Genomic DNA, 20,431 nt, shown 5'->3' with positions numbered 1-20,431 from the left:
TTACATGGATTGGGGTTCTTGAAAGTGTGCTTTACGGATTGTGTTGGGTTGTTCCTGTTCCTTAAATTGATAATTTATCAGTCTGATTTCCCTTATAGGACATGAACCGTAAATATGCAAACCATCTACATAAAGGTTGATCCCATAGGCAGCTTATCACATACACCAATTGTTTGAAACCTTGCTTTTGCGTCAAGAACTTACTTATATGGAGTAGACTGCATAAAAGAGGTTAGATCAAGTGGCACGAGAATTGCAGCTGCTTATTTTTTTTTCCAGGTGTAATCGACACTAATGACACAAGGATATGTGCTTAGGGAAGGGCTGTTGCTGGCACAACCCCTGTTGCTTCATTTTGAGCACAATAGTAACGGTGTAACTATAATATTTTATCAAATCAATATGACCACTTACTATCATTCTAAGAAAAACATTCTTTAAATATATTGCTATGTCGTGCTTTACACGTGCATGATTACTAGTCCCTAGGATAAAAAATTGACACCAGCAGTCGAGCTTTAGTTGGAGGAAGGACTTCAGGGAAAACGCCGTTTGCCTTTGTCCTTTGAGTGCTTTTGTTGTGAAGTTGGCAACGGTCATCTTCGATCTGATGCATTTCTGATTCTTTGTTCCCCTCCTATGTCCGTATGACTGTATCTCTAATTCTATATCACGATCACCGAACTAATTGACTTTCCCGGCTAATAAACTCTTATCACGATCTCTATCTGATGCATCGTGTCCTTGTTTTACTCCTGTGGACGTCACCACTGACGCCGGATTTGTTTGATCCAGTTTAGTATGTACATAGACTGCAAGCGGTTCCTAAACAATCAGGCTTGTGAATCTCGAGGCCTACCGGCCGACTAAATTTAACCACATCTGTTGGTTGGCAGGGACGAACGACTAGAAGCCATCGATCACACCATGATCCCATCTTGTGCAGTAGCATAAGCCAGACAGCCAAATATTTGCGTCTTTTCAAAATTTGATAATTTTCGCAAGTCTTTTACTTCTCCACATAGAAAGCTTTCGTTTTTGGTCATTGCGCACGGAAATAGCCGTCATGACGTGAGCTACTTGTCTCTTCCTTCCTCGTCTACCAATTTACTGAACTGCTGACTTCAGTGAAAGAATAGTCATCAGGACAAAGATCATCGTGAATTCCTCCGAAATTTGTGTTGGTTGTGCAGGTCACATTAGGGCGGGTCAACGTTGCTCACCATGGCTTACTATTCAACGCCGCTCGCAGCCTCGCGCTATATATACTTGTGGTTGTCCGATTTGAGGGCATCTGTTTCCGTTTTTTTTACAATCCGTTTGATCGGAACAGCTGCTAGCCATGAAGAGAAAGACGTTTGTGCTGTTTCCGTCGCTGGGCGTCGGACACCTGAACCCCATGGTGGAGCTAGCCAAGCACCTGCGCCGCCGCGGCCTCGGCGTCGTCGTCGCGGTGATCGACCCGCCCAACAACAACGCCGTGTCCCCCGCAAAAAAAAAAAAAAAAAAAAAAAAAACAACAACGCCGTGTCGGCCGACGCGATGGCGCGCCTAGCCGCGGCCAACCCTTCCATCACGTTTCGCATTCTGCCGGCGCCGGCCAGCCCGGACCCCGGCGCGCACCATGTCAGGGGCAGCCTCGACACGCTCCGGCTCGCCAACCCCGTGCTCCGGGAGTTCCTCCGCTCGCTGCCCGCCGTCGACACCCTCCTGCTCGACATGTTCTGTGTCGACGCGCTCGACGTCGCGGCTGAGCTCGCCATCCCTGCCAGGGGCGGAGCTAGGTGTATCAAGGGGTGCCCAGGAACCCGGTTTAGAAATTTTTTCAGCTATAGTGTCGTAGGCTCTCCGGATTTTCCATTATATTTGAGAGATGAAGTGAATAATTCAAATCATCCAACAAGCATAATGAAACATCCGACGCCTCGAGAGAGGAATATTGGAGACATTGCTGGGTCCTTAGCCTGCCAGTCAACTTCAGTTTGAGATGTGCCCGTCAAACCACTCGAAGGCAGCGACCAGATGTGTTACACATTCAGGAGACTTGACAAAAATGGCTAAAGATCTATAACCTCTCAAATATTCCTAACTCATACTCATGTGAATCTAGTTCCTAGGATGTGCACTAGATTCACACTTTCATCTTAAGCATAACTATACATAGCAAACACAACTAAGATGAAAGAAACTTAAGACTTACAACAACTTAATAATTACATAGGCCGACCAGCCAAATAGACTTATTAGAGAACAACGGAAGCTTGACTACCCAATCACAAGCACACTGACTAGGGGTTTACCCCATTAAGTTCTCATCCTAGAAGAAGCAATCGGGACCCGTATCACTCAAATACTAAGTCTAAACCTGCAAACAAAAGGTTATATCAACAGCAATAGTCAGTACGTTAAACAAGTTAATGTACTGGCAAGCACAAGTCAATCCTACCATACTACATGTAAGGCATATATTTAAAGGAAGCAATATGTAGTTCATTTTCAGCATAAAGCAAGTTTTGTTTCGCAATTCTTTTGTAAAGGAGTTGATACTTCAATTAACAAAACAAGTTTTAAGTTTCATTGTTAACTTCTTCATAATTCCATCATAATCAATCTCTTATTGCCATACTTAACAATAAGTCATAATGTATCACCACACACACAACTCAACACATTTATCCATTTCAAACCAATGTCACATGATCACATTTTTAAAACATGGTCTATACACATGACACATCACCAAAACGCTCATGACCGTGAGCACGGCTAATCGATTAGTTTAAAGAACTTTGCAGAGTTTGTATAACTTTACCCACATGATATGAACTCTCTAATTTGTTTTGAGTTTGCAAGACTCCACCACACTCTTCATGTTGAATGTGATCTAGAGGTCATAACGAAGCCTTTACACTACTTAGAGCCTAGCCTTGCACCAGCACGATACGTGTTCCTCCATCCTAGGCATACTTGGAATATACCTAGAACCGTTAAGTGGCGGGCCCACGCCTTAAACTTAACGCCGTGATGGCGGACACGACGGGAACCCACCACGTGGCACAATACCGTTGTATTGGACACGCTTAGTCACCTAAACTACCATGTCGGGGTAAATAGGAAGCTCCTCTGAATTATACGAACTCATACACACCGGCCTACCAGAATGCAAGGCTAGTCCTAAATAGATTACTCAGCTTAGGCCATCCCATACTAGCACATGTGGATGTACGAATAACTTTAAATGGGTGACACAAGTTCGGTCCTTATGGACTTGGGCAAACACTCCCCCTATCGGTATGCAACTAACACCATATGCACACCACTTGCCGCCCAAGTATAAAATCACATTTTACATATTTTAGTTCGCAAATACCCATCATATTCATTTTATTCCAGCAAAGGTTCATATATCAAAATCATATTTTAATTATAGATGGAATGAGCATTTGCATAGTTCTAAGCATGGCTAAGCAAGTAGTTACAAATAGAGCATATATAAACCCATTTGAGCACAAAGAGTGTACTCTAACCATTTCTAGGGGTTCAAACAGCAAGAGGATCAATTATTCAAGGTGGGGTATGCAGCAAATAGGTCATAACTACCTTAACCCAATTTTAAATACCGATATAATCTAAGTTCACATGCAGCTTTGCAAACAAACATTTTCATTCCTCAAATCATGGGATTCAATGTGTTCAAAGGATGGGAGGAGAAAACTTGCCTTGATCAGAGAAATGTTAGCACCTAATCCACTCCTTCACCGATTATGCAATTATCTAGATAAAAGACATGATATGCAATTAAACACCGAAAGAGCTGAAAATCCAAAATGCTCTAAAATGCATGATTTATGCACAGTGGTTTGGTACTGATCTAAAATGAATTTAGGTGAAAGAATTTTTATTTTATCTTATTCCATTAGGGAGTTATGAATTTTTAGAAGTTTTATCGGTTTATAGTAGTATAGTCTTAGGCAGTGTTATAAAATACTTTTGTAAAGTGATTTTTATTATATTAGACTTGACAGAGTGTGGAGATATGTTTTCTAAGACTAACACCTTTGGTTTCACAATTTTTGGAGTTATAATGATTTTCTTATAGATTTTACAAATTACAACATGTTTTAGGCATATAGTGTTTTATATGTGCATGACTCTCAATTTGTAGGTTCAGAACATGCTACTTCCTGTTTAAGTTGAATAAAAGGACTAATTTGGTTAACTAAAACATTTTTATTTCACATGTTTATGGTATTTACTACTATGGTTCATATTTTATAAACTAGAGATGCTCTAATCTAAACTAGCAATATATTATATTAACCTAGAAATTGTCATATGAGCTAAGTTCTTCTAAGTTTTAGTGGATGAGGATGGAACTATGGCTTTACTGGTCAATCAAGTTTTTATTTAGGTTTAATTAGAACTAAAGTGTATATATACTTATACATGTTTATGTATTACTTAAACAACACTATGTGTTTAAATTCTTATTTCACTAAGTTAAGGTTTTGATCTATGTTCTCTACAAAAGGTGCCAAATTTTATTTTACTATGTTGAAGATAACTATTTGCTGGTTCTACGGAAACTTTGTTCATTTCATTTGGACTAAAAATGAATTTTCTACAAGTTTTACAAATTAAAGGTTGCTCTATGTTAGTAAATCCTTATATGAATATTTAGAGACTTTTACTACACAGTAAGTATATAATCTTATTACATAACATGGAAATACGTGTTTTGGTGATCCTACAGAACTTAAGTTTATTCAAATTGAAGCTAAATTGGGTTCTACATGAATTTCTAAAGTTTAGCTTATCTAAAACTAATCATTATAGAGATAATAGTTTTAGAGGCATTTGATGCAAAGTAAGTAATTACTTTTATTTCACCTAATCAGAGAGTGCATGATGATGAATCTGCAGTTTTTTTGAGTTTGTTTCAAAATGAGTTGAGATGGATTTTCTATGTATTTTATAAGTTTGTGTATGCTTTATGTATGATTTATCTTAGATCAATTTTAGAGACAAAGTTTGTACAGTGAATGTCTTGTTTTATGCAATAACTCTAAAGTTCATGATTTGGTGAGTTCACAGAAATTTGATTTACTCTAAAATGAGTTGTTTTCAATTTGTTATGGATTTTATAAGTTTACATGCTTTCCTGTTGAAAATATAAAGCTTTTAGTATTATCTTTTTACATTTTTTTTCAGATTTTAAACTCATGGGGTTCACCTGTCAGGCCAATATGCAAAAAGGCCCCTAGGGTTTCAGGAACTCAACCCGCAGTCCTAGGTCCATATGTCATTGATTGGGAACATTACGTAATGAACCTTATAGTTATTTAAATTCTCAAAATGAAGTCCCTGACTCCTTTTTCACACGCACAGAGGCAGAGCAGCCATGGCTGAGCTCGATCCGGGTTCACCGGCGGCGATTGGTGGCTCGGTTGGAGTTGGGGTTAAAAGATAAAATGAAGAGCATGTTCTTGCGATTCCATTCCTCTAGTTTTCTTGGTTAGGGGACATTGGAGTAGCGCCGATGGCGAGTGTGAGTGGCGGTGGTTCTTGGGGTGAAAGCGCATGTGTGGATGGAAGTCGATTCCGAACAAAAAGGATGCATGCATGTGGTCTTCTAGCCTTCAGAATGCTCACCGTGGGTCGAGCTAGGGTTGTCGAGGTCTTGGCGGCAGCGGTGACTTGTGGAACGGCTCAGCGACGGCGCTCCTCCTCGGGTGAACGACGACGGCTCGAACGGGACGATGAGCTGCTACAAGCAAGCATGCACGAGGTTTGTGAGGTCAAGGAGATGGTGTATGCGCGAGGAATCGAACAATGGCTCACCGAGGCAGCGGTAATCGACGATGACGGCGGAGGCGATTCTAGATTGGCGCCGGTGAAGAAAAGATGCGTTCTCCGAGTCCTTCACATCTCCGGCTGGGGTTCTTGAGGCATATTGAAGAGGAGTTGAGGCAATGACGATGGCGCAGCGGCTTGCTCCGAGGTGGTCGAGAATGGCCGGACGACGACGATGGTTGAAGCGGTGGCGCTCCGGTGCGTGCTCTAGGGCATTGTCGGCGTGGCTTGCGTTCCCGGCGATGCACTGCACGAGAGGGGTTTAGGTAAAAAAGGAAATGCTCGGCATTGTGTGGAGAGATGGGAACGCGAAAGAGATGGAGGTGACCTTGACTCAAACGGAGATGGCGATGGTCGTCGTCTCCACGGCCGGCGGCAAGGTTTGGAGCGATGGAGAGGCAGAGAACCTCCTCCCTCGGTTTCTTCGGCTCTGAGTGTTGAATGGAGAATGGTGACGCGTCTGGGAGGAGTAGAGAGCGAGAAAAGGGAAACCAAGATCGACGACACGTTGTGGCCACGCGTCGGCTCGCTCAATCTCTCCCTCTCTCGGCTGGAGCAGTGGAGGAAGTGATGGACAGGGCTGAAGCTAGCCTAAGGCACTGACAAGTGGGGCCAACTCGATGGAAACTAGGCTAGGGAGAGAGATATGGGTAGAAGACCGGGTAAACTTGATTTTTAGATTAATTTTCGGAATTATTTTCTCCTCTGACTTTGTAACTCCATAATTTAATGTGTGGACCAAATTAATTAGTGTTGATTTTACTGGAGGTAAATGATTACACCTGGATTCCATTTTCTTTGGTTGCACTTAAAAATAATGGGTAGATTGCTCACAGAAATTAAACAAAGAAGGGCTATTAGAAAGCTAGATTGAATTTTTAGGAGGATTAAACAGAGGAGGAAAATTCTAGAAAAATTATATTTAGGCATGATAAATAATCTAGTATTTGAATAAATTATTTTCTATATTCACTTATGTGCAGTTAAATATACTTTTGGATGAAGTATGGCTTTAGCCGATTAAAGTTTAATTTGATTTCTTTTAGTTGTCTACTTTGACTGATTAATTTGTGGTATTAAACTTAGTTATTAACCTGTACCAATATTATAGTGAATTGCTTGAGCTAAACATAGTTTACATAAATTTTTCCATGATTTTATCTTGCATAGATTATTCTAAAGAATTAGAATAACCTTTCTTTGAATATGTGTTCCTACTTCATAATTGCATCTAATATTATTATAGGGTTTACATTAAACTTCTTTTGGGCTGAGAAAATGATATTAGAATTTAATATTAAGTCCACATGTTATCACCCAATATTAACTATAGTTTTGTTTAGTAGTTTTAACCCTTTTAGTTTATGCTCATGAGACCTATTATGAAAAGCGATACCAAAACCAAATGCACAATGGACTCAAGCCTAGGCATGCATTATGCACATGTATGCTTAAATGCTTGATGACATTTCTAGTCTAATGGTGGGAATGAAAAGGTTTTATTTTGTTCTCAAATTTTAATCATGCAATGGTTTAAGTTGGTCATCACCTAAATTAAAACGGAAATTTTTGGCTCTCAAAATTGGAGAAGTTAACCTCTAACTATTTTGACAACAAATTTTTAAGTCCTAGAATTTTGGGTATGTTACATATAATTTATCAATTTTCACCATATATACACCTTCTCGATTCAAACTTAGGCACCCGTATCAAGCTAAACTCAATCCAAAATAGACTAAAATATGAGTGGAACCCCCTCAATTTTGTTCTACCTCTGCCCCTGCCACGTACTTCTTCTTCTCATCCCAGGCCAGCGCCCTTGCCGTCTTTCTCCACCTCCCGTATCACTACCCCAATCTGCCGTCATTTAGCGAGATGGGCAAGGCGGCGCTCCTCCGCTTTCCCGGCATGCCGCCGATCCGCACCGTCGACATGCCGGCGACGTTGCGGGGCGACGAGAGCGAGGTGAGCAAGGTTAGGTTGTACCAATTCAAGCGGATGACGGAAGCGAAGGGCGTGCTGGTGAACAGCTTCGAATGGCTGCAGCCCAAGGCCCTGAAGGCGCTCGCCGCCGGCGTCTGCGTTCCCGACAAACCCACGCCGAGGGTCTACTGCATCGGGCCACTGGTCGACGCCGGCAAGAAAGCAGAGATCGGCGGCGAGAGGCACGCGTGCCTCGCGTGGCTGGACGCCCAGCCGAGGCGGAGCGTCGTGTTCCTCTGCTTCGGCAGCAAGGGCGCGTTCCCGGCGGCGCAGCTGAAGGAGATAGCTCGTGGGCTTGAGAGCTCCAGCCACCGCTTCCTGTGGGTCGTGAGGAGCCCACCGGAGGAGCAGTCCACATCACCGGAGCCGGACCTGGAGCGGCTGCTTCCGGCGGGGTTCTTGGAGAGGACGAAGGGCAGAGGCATGGTGTGTTAGCTAGAACACAAGATCACACACACACGATGGAGAATTTGTCTCGGCACTGCCCCAGCAGCAAATGCACACACGCACACTACTGCACTTGTATTCACCACACTTTGATTAACAGGCTAATTACATGGCTTAAATAGCCCCACACGCACACACACACTTAGCCACGTTTAGCCACACAACCCGGTCAATCAGTTACACAACAGACTCCACGAATATGCAGCAGGATCACCTCCACTAATCCTGCATGCACGCACTAATTTCTCCACTTACCAACTAATTTCAGTGTGTGCATGTAGTTCAGACTTCACTCATCCTTCCTACATGCACGTCCTGAACAAATCAGCATGCAGCAGCGTCTTTGACTCCAATTAACACACTAATGACACGCTAATCTACCGAACTCCCTGCACCACTTTGTGCTTTCACTAACGGCTGATCAGCTCACCATGCCACGCAACACACTAGCTAATTTGGACTCAGACCACTACGTATACATGACTGAATATAATGAAAACATAAACAACAAGATTAACTCTAACATGGTGGTCAAGAACTGGGTGCCACAGGCGGAGGTGGTCCAGCACGAGGCGGTCGGCGCGTTCGTGACGCACTGCGGGTGGAACTCGACGCTGGAGGCGATCATGTCGGCGCTGCCTATGATATGCTGGCCGCTGTACGCGGAGCAGGCAATGAACAAGGTGATCATGGTGGAGGAGATGAAGATCGCCGTGCCGCTTGACGGGTACGAGGAAGGAGGGTTGGTGAAGGCCGAGGAAGTGGAGGCGAAGGTGAGGCTGGTGATGGAGACCGAGGAAGGGAGGAAGCTCAGGGAGAAACTGGTGGAGACGAGGGACATGGCGTTGGATGCCGTCAATAAGGGTGGGTCTTCTGAAGTGGCATTTGATGAGTTCATGAGAGATTTGGAGGAGAGCAGCTTGGAGAATGGAGTTCGAAGCTGATCAAGCAGAGTATGGGTCATAACTGCATTAGTGTATCAATGGCGTCAGTTACCACATGAAATGTTTGCGATTTTTGTTAAGTTAGAAGGAAACTAGTCCGCATAGTGATGTTTTTTTCGTCCTCCGATGACGGACGCAATTGTCTCCCGTGTCCAAAAGTTGCAGTGTCAACCATTTCTGTATAAGCAAATTAAAATAATGCATAGTCTTCAAACCTGACCATTACTAGCGACCAATTATTCAGAGCCACACAAACAACATTAACCCACTAGACTGGAAATCATTGGCTCTAGTCAAATGCAAATTCTCTAAGCTAACTGAAATTCGAAATTTAAAAATAAGAAATATTGGAAGAAGAGTATAGAGTACATATAAAAATACAATTAAAAATAATAGAAATTAGGAAATAAAAAAATAAGAAATATTAGAAGAAGAGTATAGAGTCCCTACAGAAATTTAGAATTGACTAAAATATTAGAATTAAAATAATAAAATTAAAAGTAGAGCTTAGAGTCTATATAGAAATAAAATTTGCAAATAACTAATATTCAAAATTATAAAAATAATATGGGAAGAAGAGTCTATAATTCATATAGGAATACAATTTAGACGTAACTGAAATTCAAAATTTTAAAAATAAAGAATATTGAAAGATGAGTTTAGAGTCCACATAGAAGTACAATTAGAGATCATGAAAATTCAGAATTAAAAATAAATAATATTAGAAGAAGAGCCTAGAGTCTATATAGAAATATAATTTACAAATAACAAAATTTCGGAATTGAAAAATAAGAAATATTAAAAAGACGAGTCTACAGTCCATATAGAAATACAATTTAGAAATAACTAAAATTTAATATTAAAAATAATTAATAACTATCACGTATATAGAGTACAGTATGAATATTACAGATTGTTAGTTTGGTAAAGTTAGTATAAAATTTAAAATTATGTTATCATTTTAATATATTTTAATAAAAAAAAAAATACAATGATGCTAACCTCACAATTTGCGTAGACCACTATACTAGTTCTTATTAATTTTTTAACTCATCCCTAATTATATGGATCTGGTCCGTTACACCGTACAGAATAAAAACTTTCTTTTCTTCGTCATTGCTCACGAAAACGGCCGTGACGTGAGCTACCTGGTCTCTCCTTCCTCATGTAGACTTTTACAAAGCCCATATGAAATTTGTGTCGATCATGCAACTCACCGTGAAACGTTTCAATGTTGCTCGCCATGGCCTTCTTTGCCAAGAAATGGGTTACCACTCAACGCCGCTCGCACTATTTAGCTTGTGGGTTGCGAGATTATATTGGTAAGCCAATTTGAGAGCATTTGCTACGTTTTTATGCATACTGTTTGATCGGAACAACTCGTAGCCATGACGACAAAGACGTTTGTGATGTACCCGTCGCTGGGCGTCGGCCACCTGAACCCCATGGTGGAGCTAGCCAAGCACCTGCGCCGCCGCGGCCTCGGCGTCGTCGTCGCGGTGATCGACCCGCCCAACAACGACGCCGTGTCGGCCGACGCGATGGCGCGCCTCGCCGCGGCCAACCCTTCCATCACGTTTCGCCTCCTGCCGGCACCGGCCAGTCCGGACGTCGGCGCGCACCCGATCAAGCGCAGCCACGACACGCTCAAGCTCGCCAACCCCGTGCTCCGGGAGTTCCTCCGCTCGCAGCCCGCCGTCGACGCCCTCCTGCTCGACATGTTCTGTGTCGACGCGCTGGACGTCGCGGCTGAGCTCGCCATCCCCGCGTACTTCTTCTTCCCATCCCAGGCCAGCGCCCTTGCCGTCTTTCTTCACCTCCCGTATCACTACCCCAATCTGCCGTCATTTAGCGAGATGAGCAAGGCGGCGCTCCTCCGCTTTCCCGGCATGCCGCCGATCCGCACCGTCGACATGCCGGCGATGTTGCGGGGCAAGGAGAGCGAGGCGACCAAGGTTAGGTTGTACCAATTCAAGCGGATGACGGAAGCGAAGGGCGTGCTGGTGAACAGCTTCGACTGGCTGCAGCCCAAGGCCCTGAAGGCGCTCGCCGCCGGCGTCTGCGTTCCCGACAAACCCACGCCGAGGGTCTACTGCATCGGGCCACTGGTCAACGCCGGCAAGAAAGCAGAGATCGGCGGCGAGAGGCACGCGTGCCTCGCGTGGCTGGACGCCCAGCCGAGGCGGAGCGTCGTGTTCCTCTGCTTCGGCAGCCAGGGCGCGTTCCCGGCGGCGCAGCTGAAGGAGATAGCTCGTGGGCTTGAGAGCTCCGGCCACCGCTTCCTGTGGGTCGTGAGGAGCCCGCCGGAGGAGCAGACCACATCACCGGAGCTGGACCTGGAACGGCTGCTTCCGGCGGGGTTCTTGGAGAGAACTAAGGACAGAGGCATGGTGGTCAAGAACTGGGTGCCACAGGCGGAGGTGGTGCAGCACGAGGCGGTCGGCGCGTTCGTGACGCACTGCGGGTGGAACTCGACGCTGGAGGCGATCATGTCGGCGCTGCCGATGATATGCTGGCCACTGTACGCGGAGCAGGCGATGAACAAGGTGATCATGGTGGAGGAGATGAAGATCGCCGTGTCGCTTGACGGGTACGAGGAAGGAGGGTTGGTGAAGGCTGAGGAAGTGGAGGCGAAGGTGAGGCTGGTAATGGAGACCGAGGAAGGGAGGAAGCTCAGGGAGAAACTGGTGGAGACGAGGGACATGGCGTTGGATGCCATCACGGAAGGTGGATCTTCTGAAATGGCATTTGATATGTTCATGAGAGATTTGGAGGAGAGCAGCTTGGAGAATGGAGTTCGTAGCTGATCAAGCAGAGTAAGGCTCACGATTGCATTAGTGTATCAATGGCGTCAGTTACCATGAAATGTTTGCGATTTTTGTTAAGTTCAGAAGCACAGTAGTGCGCATAGTGATGTTCTTTTCATCCTCCAATGACGGATGCCATTGTCTCTCGTGTCCAAAAGTTGCAGTGTCAACCATTTCTGTATAAGAAGATTAAAATAATGCAGAGTCTTCAAACCTGATCAATACTAACGACTAATTATTCTGAGCCACAGAAACAACATGAACCCACTAGCGTGGAAATCACTGGCTCTAGTCAAATGCAAATTCTCTACGCTAATTGTTAGTCATCCAAAATAGTCCTGAGTGGGCTAGAGAATAGAGATAGCGCAGGATGGACAGTGACAACTGACAAGAGGATGGAACCATCACTGAAATTCAGGTGGCTGGGAAAACCAAAGAAGGCAAAATCATGTCTTCCTCTCTGGCCATACTTGTCAATTAGGAAATCTGGAAGTAACAGACCGCTAGCACCAGATGCTGCGTGGTTTAACCTTATTGAACGAAACCAAAACAAGTTTCTGCTAGTCCATAATGGGTGTAAGTTGAAACTGAAGCACTGAAGCGGCTAACCTTACTAACTGTGACAACCTGCAATAACACCAAATCGGACAGAGCATAATTCAGAGCAAAAGTGTCACCTCTCAGCAGCAATCTTGTCGAGTCGCCGATCAGGCACAAGGGATCATCCCTGATCATCTTCGACGCTTCATCATTTTGAGCGCTGCAAATCATCCAGGAAATCAGAGAACGCCGTGCACGACGGCCCGCCGTCTGCCAGCGCCTCCGCGGCCATCTCCTTCGCCATTGCGAGCCTTCCTCTGAGCTTCTTGCCTTCGTCGGAGTCCATCACCAGCCTCACCTTCTTCTCCACTTCCTCTGCCTTGACGAGCTCCTCGTCGTAGCCGTCCATCACCACCCCGAGCTGCATCCCGTCCACCACGAGCACCTTGTTCAGCCTCTGCTCGGCGTACTGCGGCCAGCACAGCATCGGAACTCCGGCCGTCGCCGCCTCCAGCACCGAGTTCCACCCGCAGTGCGTCACGAACGCGCCGGTCGCGGCATGCCGGAGCACCTCCACCTGCGGCGCCCATGACGTCACCACCATTCCCCTCTCCCTCGTCCTCTCCAAGAATCCCTCCGGGAGCAGAGCACCCAGGTCTGGCTCAGAACGCGGCAGGGAGAAATTGGCTGGGTCCTCCGGTGGTGGGCTCCGTACCACCCAGAGGAAACGGTGGCCGGAATTCTCTAGCCCACGAGCAATCTCCTTCAGCTGCTCCGCCGAGACGGCGCCCATGCTGCCGAAGCTGACGAACACGACGCTCCGCTCCGGCTGCGCGTCAAGCCACGCGAGGCATGCGTGGCGCTCTCCTTTCGCCGCGACCTCGCCTTTAACAATCAGTGGCCCGATGCAGTACACCGGCGGCGTGGGGCGGTCGGGCACACACGCGCCGTCCCCGAGCGCCATCACGGCCTTCGCCTCCAGCCATTCGTAGGTGTTGATCAGCATGCCCCGCGCCTCCGGCATGCGGCGGTAGTGATAGACCAGCGAAGCACCGATCACGTCCGCGCGGTCGAGCACGTTGTGCGGCATGTCCGACGCCGGGATCGGAGGGACGCCGGGAAAGTGGAGGAGCGCCTTCCCCATGACCTTCAAGTCGCCCTCCGTGGTGGCGAAGTAGTGGGGCAGGTGGAGGAACGCGGCGAGGACCCCCGCGGAGGAGGTGAAGTAGAAGTACGCCGGGACGCCGACCGCCGCGGCGGCGTCGAGGGCGTCGACGCAGAAGAGGTCCAGCACGACGGCGGCGACGGGCGGGAGGGAGCGGAGGAAGGTCAGAAGGATTGGCACGGTGAGGCGGATCACGTCGAGCAGCTGCTGGAAGCCGTCAGGGTCCGGCTCGGGGTAGTCCGGAGGCGGGAGGTTGTGGAAGGAGATGGAAGGGTTGGCGGCGGCGATGCGCGCCACCGCGGGGGCCGACGAGGCGGCGACGTCGGCAGTGGAGGCCGGAGGGGTCGGGACAGCGATGATGACTGCGAATCCACGGCCGAGGAAGAGCTTGGCGAGCTCCACCAGGGGGGCGAGATGGCCGGCGCCAAGGATGGTGTGCAGCACCACGGTCTGACTCTGTTTTGAATTGGGCTCCATTAGAGGCGGCGAGCCGGCGACACGGTGAGTCTATGTGAGTGTTAAGGGAGGTGCCTTCTCGCGAACCACTTGAGGGGAGAGTTTAAGCCTCGGTTGCTCGTATAATTTCTACAAAACTTCAATGCTCAGCCTACAGGTTTCAAACTCGCACTATGCGCTGCTATATAACGGAATCCCGTTTTTGAACGGGATGATCCCGAGCAGGTATCAGGTGTGATACCTATCAGATATCAGACGATTCTACACAATAGGATGATCCTGAGTACGTATCAGGTGTGATACCTATCAGGTATCAGACGATTCTACACATGTTTCAGGTGATACTTGCAAATATCATGTGATACTTATCAGGTATCATACGATTTCTACCACGTATCGCGTGATACTCGCGAGGTATCATGTGAAACCTGTCAGGTATCAGATGATTTCAATCACATATCACGTGATACTCACGAGGTATCATGCGATACCTGTCATGTATCAGACGATTTCTACCACGTATCGCGTGATACTCGCGAGGTATCATGTGATACTTGTCAGATATCAGACGATTTCTACCATGTATCACGTGATACTTGCGAGGTATCGGATGATATCTACCAAGTATCAGGTGATTCTTACTAGATATAGCTAGGCATCCCGTTGGAGGAGGAGCACCTCGACACGCGCGGTCGGCACCCTATAGCCGTCCCTTGTAGACGAGGACGGCGACGGTGGCGGCAGCGGGGGATGGGCGCGGCGGCGGTAGCAGCGAGGGATGGGCGCGGCGGCGGTGGCGGGGGACGGGCGCGGCAGCGGTGGCGGGGTACTGGCGGCGGCGGCGGTGTCGACGGGGGACGGGTGCAGTGGCGGCGGGGGACAGCGACGGCGGCGGTGGGGGATGGGTGCGGCGGCGGCGAGGAGGGACAGTCGCGGCAGCGACGGCAGCGAGTGAGCAGGAATCGCGTTGTGGAGGAGGAGCTATCCCATTGGGGGGACGGTATCCCGTCCCCTAGCATTCCCGATAATTTAAGCTTACAAGAGTACTACTCCGTGGATTCTACGGAAAAGGGGATACACATCGCTCATTGTTGACCTCAATTTTCATTCCTGCCAAATTGCTGTTAGTTATCGTGTATTCTCCAGCCCAAGAGTGTCCATGAGTGTACACAGGGAGTGGATTTTCATCCCTGGAGGGGATATCCACTCATTGTTTGCATGTCACTCAAATGGCATGAAAAAAATTGAAAAAAAATTAAGATGTATTAACATGTGATATATCACTCCACAAACATGCAAGTTCAAATTCAACTTCTACATCTCGCAACGAAAAAACAAATTAAACTACAACTAGTTAAACGTATATTCATAGTCAAATTTGTTTTTTTCGTTACGAGTTGTAGAAGTTAAATTTGAACTTGCATATTTGTAGAGTGATATATCACATGTTAATACATCTTCTCAATTTTTTTATAACCATTTGAGTGACATGCAAATAACGAGTAGATATCCCCTCAAGGGTGAAAATAGTTTCCGTTGTACACACGAGTCTACTGAAGTGTGGAAGTCTCCAGCCTACTGAGACACAGCTTTTGCACCATGTGGTATTCTCTACACACTCAGCTTAATTGCCAGATATTAACAAACAGAAAGTAGGAGAGGAACATTGATCTTGCATATTGTGATAGAGCATAATACTATTCCATCATGTAAGCACGGCTGCAGAGTGTAATCTATCAAGTGCTGACTGCTGAAGCAGCTAATCAGCCTGAAGAAACTCTCACACCTTCTGCTCACATCAGAAATACAGAAAAATAGCACAGTTCACAGTGGGTAAATAATGCAGATATATGATTGTCACATTCCAGCAGTAATGTAAACCATTGCAACTCAATGTTCATCTTCTGTGCCTGATCGTTTGCACTGCTCAATGTTCGTCTTCTACGCTTGATCCTTTGTAGTATTTCCAAAGTTCAAATCCTTCAGAAATTCAGTGAACGCCAACGACGACGACCCGCCGTCTGCCAGCGCCTCCGCGGCCATTTCCTTCGCCATTGTCAATCTATCCCTGAGTTTTTTCCCTTCCTCGAACTCCATGACCAACCTCACCTTCTTCTCCACCTCCTCTGTCTTGACCAGCTCCTCATCGTAGCCGTCCATCACCACTCCGAGCTGCATTCCATCCACCAAGAGCACCTTGTTCATCCTCTGCTCGGCGTACTGCGGCCAGCACAGCATTGGCACTCCGGCCGACGCCGCCTCCAGGACGGAGTTCCACCCGCAGTGCGTCACGAACGCTCCGGTCGCGGCGTGCCGGAGCACCTCCACCTGCGGCGCCCACGACGTCACCACCATTCCCATGTCCCGCGTCCTCTCCATGAACCCCTCCGGGAGCAGCATTCCCAGGTCAGGCTCCGGACGCGGCAGGAAGAACTTGGCCGGATCCTGCGGCGGGCTACGCACCACCCAGAGGAAACGGTGGCCGGAATTCTCGAGCCCACGAGCGATCTCCTTCAGCTGCTTCACCGAGACGGCGCCCAAGCTGCCGAAGCAGAGGAACACGACGCTCCTCTCCGGCTGCGCGTCCAGCCACGAGAGGCATGCGTGGCGTTCCCCGTTCGCCGCCTCCTCGCCTTTCGCCATCAACGGCCCGATGCAGTACACCGGCGGCGTGGGGCGGTCGGGGATGCAAGCGCCTTCCCTGAGCGCCCTCACGGACCTCGCCTCCAGCCATTCGTAGGAGTTAATCAGAATACCCCGCGCCTCCGGGATCCGCCCGTAGTGCCCCAGCCGCGTAGCGCAGGTCCGGTCCGCGCGGTCGAGCACGGTGTGCGGCATGTCGGAGGCCGGGATCGGAGGGACGCCGGGAAAGCGAAGGGGCGTCTTACCCATGTCCTTCAAGCTGCCTTCCGTGGTGGCGAAGTGGTGCGGGAGGTGGAGGAACGCGGCGAGGTCGCCGGCGGAGGAGGTGTAGTAGAAGTACGCCGGGACGCCGGCCGCCGTGGCGGCGTAGAGTGCGTCGACGCAGAATAGGTCGAGCACGAGAGCCGCGACCGAGGGGAGGGAGCGGAGGAAGGCGAGGAGGGGTGGCACGGTGAGACGCATCGTGTCGAGCATCTGCAGGAAGGCGTCGGGATCCGGGTCGGGGTACTCGGGCGGTGGGAGGTGGTGGAAGGAGATGGAAGGGTTGGCGGCCGCCATGCGGTCGACCACGGGGGCGGACGAGGAGAAGAAGTCGGCGGTGGAGGCCGGCGGGGTCGGCACGGCGATGACGACGGCGAGGCCGCGGCGGAGTAGGAGCTTCGCGAGTTCAACCATGGGGATGAGGTGGCCCACGCCGAGGCAGGCGTGCAGCACCACCATCGGATTGGGGTCTGCCTCCATCGGCGCCGGAGATTCGGCGGCCGGCGGCGGAGAGAGTGACAGACTGACAGTGCGAGTGGAGGGGAATCCGTGGGCGAGAGAATTTCGGCGTCCTGTGTTTCGTCTCTCCACCACTAGTAGTGGCGACGTAGCGTACTCCATTTGGGTTGCGGCGGAATTGCCTACTGCTCCGTGGTAGCGGATGTATGGCCCATCAGCCCATATAGTGAAACATGACCCGGGCTAGATGCCTAGATTGCGTCCTGTTGCTCACGTTCCACCCAATGGCCCATGTGTGACCTTCCTTAGCTTCTAGCAACTTTTGCTGAAAGCCTGAAAGGAATGAAACTGCAGAGGTGCAGAATATGATTAGAGGTTTGGAATAAGTTCATTTATGGTCTCTTAACTTGACAACGAGTTCGATTTCGTCCCTGAACCGAAATACCAGATACAACGGGTTCCTCAACTATCAAAATTGAATAGCGTTTTCACTTTTCAGCTGCCGTGATGCCTACGTGGATGGTTTGAATTGTCCTCGTCTTACGTGGCAGTGAGCCGGTGACATGGCACTGGAAGCAAAATATAAAAATTAAGAATTAAAACAAAAATATAGGCCCCACATGTTAGTAAAAAAAAGTGGGACCCACATGTTAGTAGGTCCCACCCTCCTCTCATCTGCAGTGGATGACGGCACGTCAACGCCTTTTCTCATCTCCCTCCCAGCCATCTCTCTTCCCTCCTTCTCCTTGAGCTCCCTCACTGGCCGACAACCGCTGCCGACGACATGCGTCCAACTCCTCCCCGACTTTCTCCCTATCTTTTGGCCCCTAAACGAGTCCAACTCCTCGCCCTCGCGCCACACGTGCGCCCCTCTAACTCGCCATCGCCATCCCCGTCCCTCGGTCAACTCCACCCCCGCCCCGGCGCTTCGGCCGCAGGCAAGGAAAGGCAAGGGATCACGAGCCACAAGTTGCATTTCCTCCACCACTTGTTCAGTGACCCTGCAATCGAGGTTTCGAGGTAGAAGAGGAGGGAGGCAAACAACCAGTGGTAGAGAAATACGAAGATCCGGTGGAATGCGGGGATGTGGAGAAGACATATGATATTTCTCCCCCATTGAACGCTTGAGAGGAAGCATTATCTTTTTTCAATGAAACAAGATTTTACAATACGAATAATACTTTTTTTCTCCATTTCATTCAGGAAGAATTCAAGTTATCCTTGCCCTCAAAAAAAAAAGTGGGAAGAATGCCAGTGAATTAGTGTCATGTGCCAAGTGGCCACATTCCAATTCATGCGCTCAATATCAACTCTGATTACTCCTCGGAAACGAGTAATCGCCAGCTTATTGTCAACCCCATGTTTTTTTGCCGTCTCCACGTGTTTCTCCTGTCATTTGTTTAGTCTCGAAGTGAACCATCATCAATCGGTGCTCTGATTATATGTACCAGATAATCAGATTCCATTGAGAAAAAAAAATCAGTATATCTAAAAGAATCATGCGTTAAACGATATCAAGAATCATTCAGTCAGGACGACACGGTTTTTCTTTTCACGCTATTTGGAAAGAGATGATACATACAATCTTTCCCATCTAGAAGGAAGAAATAATTATTCAGAAGTCAGAACTCACAAAGATCCCCGGACCAATCACAGTCCGTGAAAATTACACGGCTATGGACTCAGCAGCAAACGTTAAGCCATCATCTCAAGCTTCCACGAGTCAAGCGTACGTGTCAAACCCGGCGCATGACAGTGTCGCAGCCATGACAGTGGACTTGCTCGGCCACATGTATAAATCGAAGACCAAGACCAGGAACAGCGGAGCAGTTTCGAGCTAGCAGGTGTGAACCATTCAGACAAGTAACCAACAAAACGGCCGTGTCCGTTCGTGCCATTTGCTAGCTTACCTATCTCCAGCTCCCATGGCGACGGCGGCGGAGAACAAGAACGAGCCGGCGCGGCCATTCGCGGTGCCATCCCCGTCGGTCCACCCGGCGGCGACCGGCGTGGGGGAGGAGGAGGCGGCCCAGGCGGCGACGGGGTGGCGGTCCATGCAGTACCTCCGGAAGCGGCGGCGCGCGCTCTGCTGCTGCGGCTGCTGCGTGACCACCCTGGTCGTCGTCGGCCTCGTCATCCTCGTCCTCGCGCTCACCGTGTTCAGGGTGAAGGACCCCCGCATCACGATGAACGGCGTGTGGGTGACGGCCATCAGCACCGGCCCCGGCCCCGGCACCGGCACCGGCATCGGGAGCACCGTGGCGACCAACGCGACGCTCACCGCCGACGTCTCGGTCAAGAACCCCAACGCCGCGTCGCTCCGGTTCTCCCGGAGCGAGACGGACGTGTACTACAAGGGGAAGACGGTGAGCGTGGCGTACGTCCCCGCCGGCAGCGTCGGCGCTGACAAGACGGTGAGGATGAACATTACGCTCGACCTGCTCGCCGACCGCCTCGCGTCGGTGCTCAACGGCACGGGGCTGATACTCGGGCAGGAGTACGACCTGACCACCTACACGGCGATGAGGGCGAGGGTCAGCGTGCTGGGGATCATCAAGAAGAGCCTCGACGTTCGGATGAACTGCTCGGTCATCTTGGACGTAGCTGGCATCGCCGGCGTGCTGCTGCCCGGGGACGGGGCCAAGTCGGGCGTGCAGACTAGGAGCGTGGATTGCGTTGCAATCGTGAGCTGATCAGCGGCTTTATTGTGTGAATCAGTACGGCATTGTCATTACCTCACTACATATGAATATGTATTTTTCTGGATGTATATTCTGCTACTCTCGTATGTATGTTTTTCTGGATATATATTATGCTACTTTCGTGTGTTCACAGATCGAATTCTCTCTAGGAAAATGATACCCAATAGCATT

General features: G+C 48.6%; 5 protein-coding genes and 1 pseudogene across 5 annotated transcripts; 3 read left to right on the top strand and 3 right to left on the bottom strand.

Moving 5' to 3' along the window:
- Nucleotides 1-1,332: 1,332 nt before the first annotated feature.
- Nucleotides 1,333-9,227, top strand: LOC127774531 (UDP-glycosyltransferase 13-like). Its single transcript, XM_052300791.1, has 4 exons — nt 1,333-1,467; nt 1,515-1,768; nt 7,640-8,259; nt 8,808-9,227. Exons 1-4 carry the CDS (start codon nt 1,343-1,345, stop codon nt 9,225-9,227), a joined length of 1,419 nt encoding a protein of 472 aa, XP_052156751.1. The 5' UTR covers nt 1,333-1,342.
- Nucleotides 3,743-6,142, bottom strand: LOC127774532 (uncharacterized; annotated as a pseudogene).
- Nucleotides 9,228-10,579: 1,352 nt separating the features above from the next.
- On the top strand, nt 10,580-12,285 carry LOC127772910 (UDP-glycosyltransferase 13-like). The gene has a single exon (XM_052298903.1). It carries the CDS (start codon nt 10,616-10,618, stop codon nt 12,032-12,034), a length of 1,419 nt encoding a protein of 472 aa, XP_052154863.1. The 5' UTR covers nt 10,580-10,615; the 3' UTR covers nt 12,035-12,285.
- Nucleotides 12,286-12,334: 49 nt separating this feature from the next.
- On the bottom strand, nt 12,335-14,324 carry LOC127772909 (anthocyanidin 5,3-O-glucosyltransferase-like). Its single transcript, XM_052298902.1, has one exon. The coding sequence runs from the start codon at nt 14,214-14,216 to the stop codon at nt 12,783-12,785; it is 1,434 nt and encodes a 477-aa protein (XP_052154862.1). The 5' UTR covers nt 14,217-14,324; the 3' UTR covers nt 12,335-12,782.
- Nucleotides 14,325-15,848: 1,524 nt separating this feature from the next.
- Nucleotides 15,849-17,711, bottom strand: LOC127775205 (anthocyanidin 5,3-O-glucosyltransferase-like). Its single transcript, XM_052301530.1, has one exon. The coding sequence runs from the start codon at nt 17,577-17,579 to the stop codon at nt 16,137-16,139; it is 1,443 nt and encodes a 480-aa protein (XP_052157490.1). The 5' UTR covers nt 17,580-17,711; the 3' UTR covers nt 15,849-16,136.
- Nucleotides 17,712-19,389: 1,678 nt separating this feature from the next.
- LOC127772793 (uncharacterized) lies at nt 19,390-20,366 on the top strand. Its single transcript, XM_052298771.1, has one exon. It carries the CDS (start codon nt 19,484-19,486, stop codon nt 20,249-20,251), a length of 768 nt encoding a protein of 255 aa, XP_052154731.1. The 5' UTR covers nt 19,390-19,483; the 3' UTR covers nt 20,252-20,366.
- The last annotated feature ends 65 nt before the right edge of the window (nt 20,367-20,431 follow it).

This window comes from Oryza glaberrima, chromosome 5 (assembly GCF_000147395.1).
Source record: "Oryza glaberrima chromosome 5, OglaRS2, whole genome shotgun sequence".
NCBI classification, from domain to species: domain Eukaryota; kingdom Viridiplantae; phylum Streptophyta; class Magnoliopsida; order Poales; family Poaceae; genus Oryza; species Oryza glaberrima.
The sequence above is the reverse complement of the archived record's forward strand: the minus strand, read 5'-3'. Positions and strand labels throughout refer to the sequence as shown.